Here is a 14,398-nt window from a genome sequence, read left to right on the forward strand (position 1 = left end):
TGGCGCAAATAATTGCTCATCCTCATCACTGTCACCATGTTCTTCAGTTACATCCAACTCGTCAATAATTCGCACTAATTCTGCGTCATCCATGTTCGTAACAGGGTATAATTTTTTCAAAAAGGTATCAACAAAACTGACAAAATTTTCTACTGCTAATTGTGTCTCTATGAAAACTTTGACGGTTTTTGAATACTGACTGCACGTTAGAAGGATCAAGAAAGACTGAAAAAGATTTTAGGCTTGCCGAGTCGATGCACGCATGCCACTTGAATACTCCGATAACTATCATAAACATCATAAAGATTGCGATTACGGTCCAGAGAAACTATCCCGGGTCCCGTTTCTATCTTATCGCTCTAACATATACAGACCCGCGGCACTAATCAGCATAAAATATAACAAAAAGTTAAATCTAATAACCATTTTTTCACTTGTGTTGCATCGAATATGAACCATTTTAACATTTTATAAAGTTATTTTGAAACACAGACCTCTTGTGATGAGTACAATAAGGCCCCAACAAAGGCGCAACGATATATCGTCGTTGGTATTTTTGGCAAGTGCACCGAACGACGATATATACTAAAAGGGTTAAAGAATAGGAACTCTGTTCTTTGAGGATCTGGCCACGGAGTGGGGAAGGCAAGGGTGCCTTCTGGTAAGAGGACTAAGTTTGACCTCTTGGCACTTACCCCAGCACCGGGACTGAGGAGAGTTGTTCATAGAAAATATCTAACAAGTTTATTAGAGATATATTAGATCCTGAATCATAAAGACCAATTGCAGGGTTTTTATTTATTAATACTTTAAGTTTGATAAGTGGGGTGACTATGCGTTTTTTGCTTCTGCAGAGTTAGCTATGATTTCTTGAATTTCTGTGTTGTTAACAATTTTAATGTTTTCATTTTTTTGTTTATTCACTTTTTGAGTTTTCAATCTGCATAGACTTTCAGGAGGAAACCTGTTTGCATAGCCTAGTTTTTCACAAAATGCACATGGTGTTTTTGTAGTTGAAAGCTTTTGAGTCTCTCTTTTTATTTCGTTGAACTGACCCATTTGTTTTAACTTAGACATTAAATCTTCAATCTTAAGGGGCCATTCTACCTTGTAGGCATGAAAAATACGTGTTTCTTTGTGATTTTTTTTTGCGGGTTATTAAAGAGCGATTAATTCCGGATTTTGTAGATACATTTATTATATTAGGCGTACAAATAAGTTTCCTCGGTTTTTTATAAAAAGTTAGGAATTTATTGTGAAGGAACAGTACATTACGTTTTATTGAAAGTATTTTCCATCATTTGCCACTACTTTTCCCCATCTTTCTGGCAACATTCGGATACCCCGTCGAAAAAACTCTTCATCTTTTGACGCTATCCACAAATCTACCCAATTTTTGGTGTCTTCATATGATGTGAAGCGCTGCTCAGACAGACCATGTGCCATCGACCGGAACAGGTGATAATCAGAAGGGGCTAAGTCTGGTGAATACGGCGGATGGGGTAAAACTTCCCAGTTGAGTGTTTCCAAGTATGTTTTTACCGGCGCCGCAACATGTGGACGAGCATTATCGTGTAAAAGAATAATTTTGTCGTGTCTGGAGTAGTAATAGGCGCGTTTTTCCTTAAGTGCCCGACTCAATCTCATCAATTGTGTTCGGTAGAGAGCTCCAGTAATGGTTTCGCTTGGTTTGAGCAATTCATAATACACGACACCAAGCTGATCCCACCAAATACACAGCATGAGGTTTTTTCCATGAATATTCGGCTTAACTGTCGATGTTGATGGTTCGCCGGGCTTAACCCATGACTTTCTCTTCTTTGGATTATCGTAGTGAATCCATTTTTCGTCACCAGTGACTATACGATGCAAAAAACTCTTTTTTTTATTCCTGGCAAGCAGCATTTCACTCATGCATAATCGGCGTTCAACGTCTCTCGGCTTTAGTTCATATGGAACCCAAGTTCCTTGTTTTTGAATCATTCCCAACGATTTTAAACGATGTGAAATTGCTTGTTGAGTCACTTGTAATGTAAGTGCAAGTTCTTTTTGCGTTTGGGACGAATCTTCCTCCAATAATACTTCTAATTCCATGTCTTCGTACACTTTCGGCCTTCCACTGCGTTCTTTGCCTTCACGTCAAACTCACCGTTCTTAAACTTTTGAAACCATTCCTGACAACTTCTCTCACTTAAAGCAGCTTCACCATATGCTTCTAGAAGCAATCGATGCGCCTCAGCTGCAGATTTTTTCAAATTAAAGAAGTAAATCAAAAGTTCCCGCAAATGATGCTTATTCGGCACAAAACTTGACATTTTTGCAGGAAAAAAATTACGTGATGCTGATACGGAATCACTAGTACTTTAAGGTTATGGTGTTGCCGGATGACGAAACTTGGGATATTACGTTTTACATCTGACAATTTCTCCATAACCTTCTGGTTTGGCCATCTTTTGACAAACCGCGGAAACTTATTTGTACGCCTAATATTTAGCTATATTTACGAATTTTTGCAACGCATAATATCTACTGATTACGCTGTTTTTGTTGATCATCAAACAACAGTTTTTACGAACGGCACCCGACTGCGTACGTGATATCTTGCGAACAAGTTATTCGAAATCCTAAAACCAACGATATTCTTAATATAGATGAGTGTGGTTATAGCATGAACTAGGATCTTTTCAAAAAAACAAAAAATGGCAAAATGGCAGCTATTTTACGAAAAAATACTGAATATTTTCATATATTTGGTTGCTTTTTATTGGAAAAGGTAGGGCTATGGGACGTGTGATTCGAATAAAACGACAATAATTATTAATCGAATGTACTTTTTATTAAGGGGTTACGCTACCCTGCGATTTAAAAAAAATCGATTTTTTGTTGTTGTTATTTTCCTTTAATTTGGAGTTCAGGGAATAATTTAAGCCATGGTGGATGCAACAGCTCCCAAAAATAGCCAAGTTACAGTGCTTGGAAGGTCGTGCGGCAGTTGCCGTTTCGGAATAGGTAGCGACCATCCGCTTCGCGGGAGGATTACCTAGGCCTTTTTTTATTGTTTTATTTCCAGGCTACGGCAGGGTGCCTTTGGACATAGTAGGGTCATTTTAAAGCTTTAGGGGGTTAATTGCATTGGTGTAAGGCAAATGTTCGGAAAGATTGACTCAGTCTTTCGATCGCATCGTCAGAGTGAACGTCGTGCTTAGAAGTTTCGAAAAAGTCTTAGTTTTATTTTCATAATGTCAAAACGTGTATATCTTGATCAGAAGGGTTCGAGAAAACATTCTGGACGTGCTTCTACGAGCCATAAAAGGAAACATCATCCTGCAAATCGCTATTTGATGGAAAGTGAGGAAGCTAGCACGAGTACGTCAGCGAAAAAATTAAAAGCGACTGAAGATGTCGATATAGTAGTTGACGCAACGTTTGGCTACCGCATAATAAATTTTGTAGCAGTTTTCTCGGCTATTAGTGAGGCAGTGAAATGTAACGTGTGTAATGGCAAAGTGAAATTCACAGAATCTGCTATTCGTGGACTTGGTTTTAAAATCAATATGACTTGTAAATCGTGCCAACCTGTGTGTGTAAACTCAAGTCCTCTCATCGATGCGAAAGCATACGATGTGAACAGAAGAATTGTCTTTGCTTTTCGATTACTTGGACTTGGTTTGGCGGGAATAGATAAATTCTGTGGAATAATGGACATGCCGAAACCTGTGTTTCATTCATTTTACGACAAAATAGTTCAAAATATTCATACCGCCGCAAAAAGTGCGTGTGAACTATCAATGAAAAATGCTGTGAATGCAGAAAAAGAAATGAATTTACAAAAGGGAAACCCGGAAGGACTAACTGTTTCAGGAGACGGAACTTGGAGAAAACGGGGATTTTCTTCTCTTGTCGGAGTAGCAACTATTATTGCACATTATACCGGCAAAGTAATAAATGCGGTAATAAAATCACGCTATTGCAAAGCATGCGAATTTTGGAAAAAGTATGACGATACTGAGGAGTATCAAGAATGGAAAGAAAAACACAGCGAACAATGTTCAGCCAATCATACAGGATCTGCAGGAAAGATGGAAGTTGATGCGGTAACAGAAATGTTTGCAGCATCGGAGGAAAAGTATGGTATAAGATACACAAATTACATCGGCGACGGAGATAGTAAAACATACAAAGGGATTCTAGACTCAAAACCTTATGGTGACGTTATTGTGAAAAAAAAAGAATGTATTGGCCACGTCCAAAAACGAATGGTTGCGCAACTCCGTAAAGTAAGGAAGGAAAATAAAGGCCTTGGTGGTAGAGGTAAACTAACTGCCAAACTTATTGACGAATTAACCGTTTATTATGGCCTAGCCATCAGAAGGAATTCAAATTCAATAGAAGAAATGAAGAATGCAATTTGGGCCACCTTCTATCATAAAATTTCCACTGATAAGAATCCCCAACATGAGAAGTGCCCTACTGGGAAAGATTCCTGGTGCTCATGGCAGAAAGCGCAGGCTCACGAATCTCTGGACAATTACAAACACTTGGACCCAATTTCAAAAGATGTTCAAAAAGCTATTCGACCAGTGTACGAAAGATTGAGTAACAATGAATTATTAGAACGTTGTTTGGGAGGTTTCACGCAAAATAACAATGAAAGCGTGAACGCTCTCATTTGGTCTATGGCACCGAAAGTCACTTCCAGCGGTGCGAAAATTGTCGAAATCGCAACAAACATTGCAATAAATATATTCAACGATGGATATAACAATATATTACTTATCATGCAAATTATGAATTTAACAATTGGACCGAGCGCGCAACAAGCCTGTCAAAAGTGGGACACGGATCGCATCACAATTGCGAATCTAAGAGCGCAGCAAGCAACAAAAGAGGCTAGGAAACTAAAACGAGCAGCTCAAAAAGAATCTGAAGACATTACTTTTGCTGCCGAAGAGACACTGTATGGCCCAGGCATTGCCGATTGAAGGTAACACTAAAATCTTTTTCTCTAACATCTGTTAAAGTCACACTTTTCCTTCTTTTCCGTTTTTCTCAAAACTACATTTTTACAACTGGTGTATCAAAAATCTCCGAAACTGTACGTCCGATTTACTTCAAATTTGATACACATAATTCTAACAACATTATCTATCATGTAGCATAGGATTTTTTTGATACCATATCCCAATTGTTTATAGTAATTGTTTGAATTTTGCCTTTTTGGTAAAAATTTAATGTTCATTTTCACTTTGCTCGCATTTGTACAAAAATGCTTTTTTCTCTCAATCCCTATGCTACACGATAGATATTTTATCAATGAACAATAAAACTATGGGTTTTTTAGTTTCAGATAATCCTGGGCATCACAATCCGTTACACCGTCTGCGCGCGTCCTGACGGAGGAGTTTTGCCGGATAACGGATAGCTCGGCCATTTTTTAATATTTTTTTGTCAAATTTACACAATATGTCCTTTAATGTATGCCCTAACCATAAATAATAATGAAGTAATTGTCACATTCATAGTTTCGTAGAAAAAAATTCGTAAACTTTGATGTTATTTCGGCCGCCTCAGGGTGGCGTAACCCCTTAAATGATATGTAGAAGGTACAGTATTGTCTCTCTATAGCCGCGCGTGTCGGGACCGGGCGCACGCAACTTGAGAGACGAGTAGTCTATTCGGCTTTCTTTGATTTCACGCTCGAGCGTTCAAGGGGGATGGGGCTCGTCGACTTTTCTTCGGCTTTCTCTTTGATATCCGATACCCGATGTCGCGTCGCGGTGATTACAAACGAAGTAGTGGGGATAGCTTCGCGTCTATAGAGAATCCGAAAACGCGCGGCTATAGAGAGACAATACTGTATATCTAAGAGTTCAGTTCTGTTCTCTAAGAGATCTGTTGGAAGACTGTGACTTCACCCGCAGAAGAAAGGCGAGAGTGAAGCGCAGTTCGCCCTAGCGACGAACTCTTATCTTTCTGTAATAAACACCCATGAGTTCTAAGAACCCATGGCCAAAACTACCGGAAACTCCAGTATATACATCCGTTACTGGAGATGATTTTTGTAACATAACAAGACGGTTAGGAAATCCAACACTTTTTTGTTAATAAAAGAAAAAGTATTGCATATATCGCAATTATCCTAGTTCATGCTATAGGATGACCAGTTCTGAAGATACTGTATAAATTTGATGTTGATATCTTGAATAGTTTTTTAGTTATCACGCACGCAGTGCCGAAAAATGTAGTTTCGAGAAAAACAGCTTTAAAGTTTTACATCCAGTTTTTATATGTATACGTGGATAGTGTGGCATCTTACGGTCAATCTGCTATGCCGGGTCCATATAATAGTCCTTCTGCTTCTTCAAATAATTCATTATTTTTCAATTTCTGTCGTTTTTCCTCCAATCTACCCTCCCTTGTGGCAGCAAGGGAACGACGCTCTGCTGCATTTATACGGCGATTGTCCGAAGCGTCGGCGAACATCTTTGCCTGCGGTCCAATTTTCACTCCCAACAGTTCCAATATTTTCAATAATGGATAATACCCATCATTGAAGGTACATACGGCAAGAAAAGCTGCTATTTGAATCACTTTAGCACCCGTGTATATATGCTTTGGAACAAACTGCCAAAGCGTAGAGTTGTAGCTTTCATTATTGTTTTGCGTGCATCCGCCCAAGCACCGATGAAGCAGTTCTTCCGAAGAAAGATCCTCATATATAGTGGAACCTCGCATAACGAGCATAATTCGTTCCGGAGTCTTACTCGTAACGCGAAACACTCGTTAAGCGAAACAATTTTTACCATATAAATTGATGTAAAATACGATAATGCGTTCTATGCCGAAAAAAAATACTCCAAATTTGAAATTTTCAAAAAAGTACTCAAAAAAACGTTATGTATAATATTTATTCAAAGAAAAATACATATAAATGGTTAATAAGCGTGATTCATCGTCATCTTTTCTTAGTAACATACCTAATTTATTTTTACTAGAAAGCTGTCTAGAGACATTTGTTTTTGCCGACCCTTCAAAATTTGATAAAAATGTGACACCGCATTATCATTGAATATACCGGGTCCGCCAAATAACTTTTTTTTTGAAAATGCTATAAAAAAAACTACTGAATATTTTCTCAAATTTCTTTTTTTATTTGAAAGTACAATCCTTCCGGTTAATAATGGAAAATAATTTCATTCAAATGGCTGCCTCGGCTGGCCATGCAGTAGCCTACACGATCGGTCCAATTTTTAAGCACATTATCGATTGTGTGCAGCTGTATTTCACCAATGGCTTCACGAATATTGTCCTTTAAAGCGTCAATTGTCTCTGGCTTGTCGGCGTAACACTTATCTTTGACGGCACCCCACAAATAATAGTCCAACGGTGTCAAATCGCAGCTCCGAGGTGGCCAAACGACATCAGCTCTGCGGCTGATAATGCGATCTTCAAAAACAGGGCGCAAAACATCGAGTGTAGCTTCGGCTGTGTGGCACGTAGCGCCGTCCTGTTGAAACCAAATGTTGCCCAATATCCTCCTCTTCAATTTTTGTGAAAAAAATTTCGTTCAACATGGCCCGATAACGATCGCCATTGACTGTAACGGCCACTCCTTGCCCATTTTCGAAGAAAAATGGCCCAATTATGCCTCTGGATCAAAATCCGCACCAAACAGTGGCTCGTTTTGAGTGCACCGGCTTTTCAATGTATGCGTGCGGGTTTTCTGTGCCCCAAATGCGACAATTTTGCTTGTTTACATACCCGCCAAGATCGAAATGAGCTTCATCTGAAAAGATGATTTTTTTGGCAAAATCGGCATCTTCTGTAAGCCGATCGCAGGCCCACTTAGCGAAGCGAAAACGCATTGGATGGTCAGTTGGCTTCAACTCCTGAACCAATTGGACTTTGTATGGCGTCATACCAAGGTCTTTATGCAAAATTCGTCTCAATGATGTCTCCGAAATGTTCAATTGTTGAGAACGACGGTGAATTGATGTTGATGGCGCTTCACGCACACTTTCTGCCGCAGCAGCAATATTCTCGGTTGTACGCACTGTTTTTGGCTTTTCACGCTTTGGTTTATCGATGAGGATGCCAGTTTCTTTCACTTTTTTCACAAGATAACGAACATACGGAGCTGACGGTGCTTCTCTTCTTCCAAAATCCGTACGCAATTTTCGCACACATTCTGCAACATTACCATGATTTTCAAAGTAATGTCGCAATATTTCCCAGCGTTGTTCAAGCGTATACACAACCATATTCGTTCAGCGGAAGGATAAAACTAATTATCTGTCAAATCAGACATGAGCTAAGTGTTACCATTCACGAAATAAGCACTACAGTATTTTCTCTATATAAGCTCAGAACTCGTCCACGATATAGACAAATATCGTATCCCCTCTACTTATCCCCACTGCGTACCGTTAGAACCCAGCACTCGCTGAACCGGCGAGTGTGCCTTCCTATGGGCGGTTCCCCAGGATAGCGGCCCGTTTGACGGTCGGTCGTCGAGCATTGTCAAATTTTTTATTTTTCCTTTTCTTGTTTTAAAACTTTTAACATGTCTGTGACAGTTTTCTGATTTAACTAAGATCAAGTACAATATAATTTTTATTATTGTTTTTCATAAATTATAATATACATTTGTCCTTTCTTTAAAGTGTATCCTCGTCTGAAAAAAGGAATTGTAATTTAATTGACCTATCATTTATTTGCTGAAATCGTGAGAGAACTCAGAGTAAAATAAGTTGGTTAAACAGTTCAAATTCGCAAGTTTGTATCTTTTTGAGTAATATCACTATTGCAGTAAATGAGCGATACATACATATATGTACTTTAGTTATGACACGATTTAACTAGTACATATACAATATTAAATCAACAACGAAATTTATCTTTATTTTTGTTCTTCCTTTTTTCGAACTTCATCAACATATTCGTGACACTTTTCTAATTAAAATGACACCAAATACGATATACAATTTAGGTCCTATTTACTAACGCAATAAGAAATCAAAGGCATGCATCGCTCAAGTGGCTCCACGTCGGCTGTATCGAAACACAGGCGATGTTTACGCGAGCCTATACAGAATCAGTATTTCATTCTGCGACCTCTACCAAGAGAGGTAGAGGTCAGAATTAGAACACCGATTTCGTATAGGCTCGCATAAACATCGCCTGTGTTTCGTTACAGCCGACCCGAAGCGAAGGAAGCGATAGCAAATTCGGCGATGCTCGGCCGCTCAGTCCCTCTTTGTCATATGCTCGCTGTTCTTTTCTATACTCGCCGCCTCCAGTAGGCGTCAACAAAGTATCAAGAATCGTTTCTCGTCCACGATATAGCCGAGCGTTGAGCCCCGAGAGCGTCGCTTCTATAGAGACAATACTGTACTTGAAAAAAAAACGTTAGATGGCGGACCCAGTATAACTCAATATAAGTCATGTCTACTCATAGTATTTAAGAAAAAAGGCGGGCCCCACTTTTTATTCCATAGAAGTGCTATATCTATATTCTTAGCCTCATATGCGCCGCGTGCATACAGAATTGCAAAAAATGCATATAACTTTGCAGTAGACAGTTCCCATTTATATCCCAACACTCTAAATGCCTCTGCCTCTCTGCACTTTCTTATAAGTTCGATTATATTCTTATCAATTATCACAGAAAATGCCGTCCTAACTTCGCCTTTCATAATAGTGCGTTTACTGTACCCAGTCGGGCCTGATGTTTCCCTAAAAATATTATGACCAGGCGCTCTTCCAGGATTAGACCCTATTTTTACTTCCTGCCAAACAGTTCCGTCCATCGCAATTTCGCTTGCCTCTTCCTCATTCTCACTATCGAAACTAACTAAAAATCTCCTTCTCTTTCGTCGTCTACGTACGTTCGAAATATTCTCTTCGTTCTCATCGGTGTTCGAGTCGGTTTCAAGTGGATCATAATTTTCCGTATTGTCATTTTCCATATCCAGAATTTCCTGATCATCTTCAGAACATTCTGCATCGATATCATTTATTCTCTCTAATAATACATTCGCACTCCTCAAACGTCTTGACATTTTGGGGTAAATATTCAACGGAGAAAATAAAAACTAAAATATGAAAATGTAAATCAAAATAGATAAAAAAATGAATAAAAGATAAAATGTGAAACTTACTGCGACGTATTGTTAGACTTGTTCACTATTTTGAAAATTGCACTTATAACACGTAATACGATATAAAATATTACAAAATAATGATAAAAGACTGCCAAGTATGCTCTTTGTGACTTTCACGTTTCGATGCACTCTGTTCGTGTCGCAAGACTATACTGATTTGAATTCGTGAGAAGACGTCTATACATTTCCTTCAGTTACAAGTTTATTTATTTTACGTCATAGTAGATAAGATGGCGTAAGAACATTCGAGGATCTGGACCGTTTCGGATATCAATCAAGCAAATAAACACCGCTAACCCGATAGTCGAGCGAGAACTGTAAACACTTGGAAGTGCCGTAAACCATTTTCTGGAAGGCACTTCTCGGATAAAATCGTGCCACAACTACATTACCTTTCGTTTGTAACGACTTTATAGTTTTGGCATTGAGTCTTAGAGAGAAACTATTACAAAAATGTATAAATCGTACTACCGGTCAAATGACCGGTCGTGGTAGGTAAGACAGACTACAAATTTTTCTCAGAAAATAAACAATAAAAAAATAAGTGAATATTGAAAAATGTATCATACATATATATGAGGAAAAGTCGTAAAGTTTAAAGGCGATTCACTTACGTTGAATGTAGGAAATTCCAATTGAAAATTTAAAAACGGTCATTTGACCGGTCCTGGTAGGTATAGTGTTAAGTTTACATCATTCTCCATTAAGCCTCCAGAGCGCACTTTCATTTTAATGTTTCCCTTACCCAGTCATTCGACACTGCTATCTGTCGCAGTGCAGATTCTGCTTTTTAATTCTTTGTTAGTGGACTCAAACTCTACTATTGCATTGCACATATGCATGGTTGCCCCGCTGTCCAAGCACCAAGCATTATTGCGCAACCGCTGTCATTGCATCCTCTGTTCTGCTTCCTCTGAAGGGGGCCCGTGACCTGTTCCTGCAAAATTTAGAAATATGCCCTTTCCTACCACAAAAAGAGCATTTATTGTCAGCCTTTTGTTTGTTAAAATTTTCTTTCGTTACTCTCTTATTGTAAGGTGTCTTCTTATACATGAACCAGAGCATCCGCTTTCTCATGAGTATAAGCATGGTCACTTTCTTCTCTTCTAATTTGTTCTTCAATTAATTTTACTTTTAATTCCTCCATGTTTGGCAAACTTTCCCGAGATTCTATGGCTACGCAGAACGTTTCATACTCACTGGGTAGGGAGTTGAGCAGAATCATCGGTAGCACGTTTTCTGGCAATATTATTCCAGATTCCTCAAGTTGATCGGTTTTATGTGTAAATTCTTCAATGTAAAGTGAAAACTCGATAAATGTCACTACTCCGGGTCCGGTCAGGAACATTTATGGAATAGAAGAATCGTTTTTCGAATTTGATTGTAGTTTGCCGACGCCTCGAACATAGAAAGGGTCAGTAGCTATAGAAGAAAGATGAACTGAGAACCAGATTTATCGCCCCAGTTTAAATATCCGTTACACATTACATTTCTGAAAATGTTTCAGTTTGCACAAAATCTGAAATTGTGTACCAAAACGTGTTCAATTTCGAGTGAAATGTCTCAGTGGAGTTAGGGAAAGGTATTTAATAATACCTCCAAAACATGTACGTACTGGTATCTTCGCAAGGTCAGTGGATAGTACATTTATCGAACAATGGTAGCTAACGAAGCCTCCTATCTTATAAGTGTTGCAGTTTCTGATCACTTACGGGACAACTGAAGCGTTCCGTTTGAAAATAGCTACCTCCTATTCGATAAATGTACCCAGCACCTCAACCCGACGCACAGTCGTTCCGGTCAACGAAAAATGCGAATAAACTCCATAACTTTTAAGCGCTTCGAGATATAACGTTCAAATATAATACAACTGTAGTTCTTATATTATAATTTTGTTAGATATTACGTAGATAAAATAAATTGAAGTGTAATATTAATACGTAAAGAAGTTTTATTCATATTTACAACTAATGTTTTGTAATCAAATTTTTATTTACACATATACACTGGTGGACAAAATGATAAGGCACCTCAAAATTTTTGGAAATGAACATCTATTTGTACATATACGTGGAATATGAATACACAACAAAATAAGGTACTAGTTTTGACATAATATATGAAAAAATTAAATAAATCGTTAAATCCATTTATTATTTATACCAAGAAAATGAAATTGAGTGTGGACAAAATTATAAGGCACTTTCAATATAAAATTACAAAAGTATTAAAATGAAATAAGATTACATAGTTTTTTTAAGTTTTAATAATGTGTCGACTGTCCTTGACGATGTACCACTTCAATCATTCTTCTTGGTAAACTTCTGTACAGATCCTTTATATAATTTTGATCCAAGCTTTTCCAAGCTTCTAAAATTGCAGATTTTAATTCGGACACTGTATTATACTGTTTTCCACCTTCATATAATGTTCGGCTGAGTTTTCCCCAAACATTCTCGATAATACTTAGGTCAGGAGATCTTGCGGGCCAATTTAAAACATTTACATTTTCCGTTTCAAAATAATTTTTTACTATGCGAGCGGTATGCACAGCTGCATTATCTTGCTGAAATATATATTTTGTCCCAGCAATTCTGCGAGCGTAAGTGTCTATGTGTCTCTTAATTAAATTTAAGTAACCAGCACTATTCATACGGCCTTGAATGAATTCTATTTCCGTTTTTCCTCTATAGCCGATACCTGCCCATATCATTACTCCACCACCACCACATTGTCTGCGACTTAATACCCTTTGCTCCTTTCTTAAATCGTGGAAATAGTATTTATATCCATCTGGGCCATCCAAATTCAGTTTTTTTTCATCCGTGAATATAATTCGTTTCCACTGGTTTTTCCATTGAATGTGCTCTATTGCAAAACTTAATCGGGCGGTCTTATGTTTGTCTGTTAACGGCGGCTTTATAGTAAATTTCTTCCGTTTTAAATAGCTTGTTTTTTTGAATTACTCTTTTCACTGTTTTAGTCGATACGTTAACTCCACGAATCCACTGCAATTTGTCGAGGCGTAAGTCCAGAATTCGATGCTTTTTTCAAAATTAATCTTTTTTCTCTTGAAGAAAGGGCTGCAGGTCTTCCCTTTGACTTCTGTTTCCCATATTTTTCGGGGTTTTGTAAAAAATTCTGTATAACACACCGACTTCTTTTTAGTTTTTTTGCAATCTGTACTTGATTTTCTCCATTAGACTTTAACTGGAGTATTTTAATCTTCTCATCTTCGTTTAATGCTGTTCCTCGTCCCATAATTTAATTTTGGGTTAAAAAGTATTTAAACACTTATAAACTAACTATTAATAAATAATTTCTACAAGATAAACTTGCAGAGAACTGCACACTTCAACGTTTTCTAACAGACTACTTCAAGTGCCTTAACATTTTGTCCACCTGAAATTTCGAAACAATGAAACTCAAAGACCACAATGCACCGTGTTTTGTTTGTCTAGACTAGTACGTGGCCTTGAAAGGAAGTTTCTCACTTATAACATAGTTTACTGCTAATAACTTTAAGATTTTACGAAATACATCTGGAATTTCTTATGTGTACAACGGTGCCTTATCATTTTGTCCACCAGTGTATATTAATAATTATATATAGATATATAAATGTATGCTGATAATTATTTTGGAATACGAAGTTTTTTAACATCATCGTTAAAATCAATAAACAGTTTTGTCTTAGGTTCAGTACGAAATGCATTTATGTAGGGATCAGAACTAATTAGAAGCATGTGGTTGACATCGTCGTTCGTATAAATTCTGCTGTTCTTTCTAGAATGCCTTAATCTATTAGGTGCTTGCATGTATTTTGATCAGCGACATCTGTTGGTGAAAATGCAAAGTATTAATGCAAATAACTTAACTTAACTGTTAAAGTCGATGGTTTCGACATTTCTCTACTAAAATAACAGTTTTCCATTTAGTTATATTGAGTTATTCAGTGTATGCAGACGCTTATCATGGAACGCTCAAAATTGCATTTTCGACATTCCTTACTTTTGTTGTTTGATTTGAAGAAATCTGCTGCCGAGGCCCATCAAACACTTTTCAAAACTTATGGTGATGCTGCTCCGTCATATCCCAATTGTCGGTTTTGGTTTCAGCGATTTAAACGTGGTGATTTTAATGTCAATGACAAAGAAAGGCCTGGAGGGCCAAAAAAGTTCGAAGACAATGAATTGCAAGTCTTATTGGACGAAAACCCAGCTCAAACTCTGAAA

The 14,398-nt window shown here is 37.7% G+C and overlaps 1 protein-coding gene across 1 annotated transcript; it reads right to left on the reverse strand.

Annotated features, from left to right (window-relative positions):
• Nucleotides 1-9,334: 9,334 nt before the first annotated feature.
• LOC122404099 lies at nucleotides 9,335-11,148 on the reverse strand. Its single transcript, XM_043407994.1, has one exon. It carries the CDS (start codon nucleotides 10,059-10,061, stop codon nucleotides 9,432-9,434), a length of 630 nt encoding a protein of 209 aa, XP_043263929.1. The 5' UTR covers nucleotides 10,062-11,148; the 3' UTR covers nucleotides 9,335-9,431.
• Nucleotides 11,149-14,398: the final 3,250 nt, after the last annotated feature.

This window comes from Colletes gigas, unplaced genomic scaffold (assembly GCF_013123115.1).
Source record: "Colletes gigas isolate AHSC1104 unplaced genomic scaffold, ASM1312311v1 Colletes_gigas_Sc00102, whole genome shotgun sequence".
Taxonomy (NCBI): Eukaryota; Metazoa; Arthropoda; class Insecta; order Hymenoptera; family Colletidae; genus Colletes; species Colletes gigas.

Excerpts from the sequence above, each read along its gene's own strand:
- LOC122404099 (XM_043407994.1), bottom strand. The coding sequence starts at position 10,061 with ATGTCAAGACGTTTGAGGAGTGCGAATGTATTATTAGAGAGAATAAAT.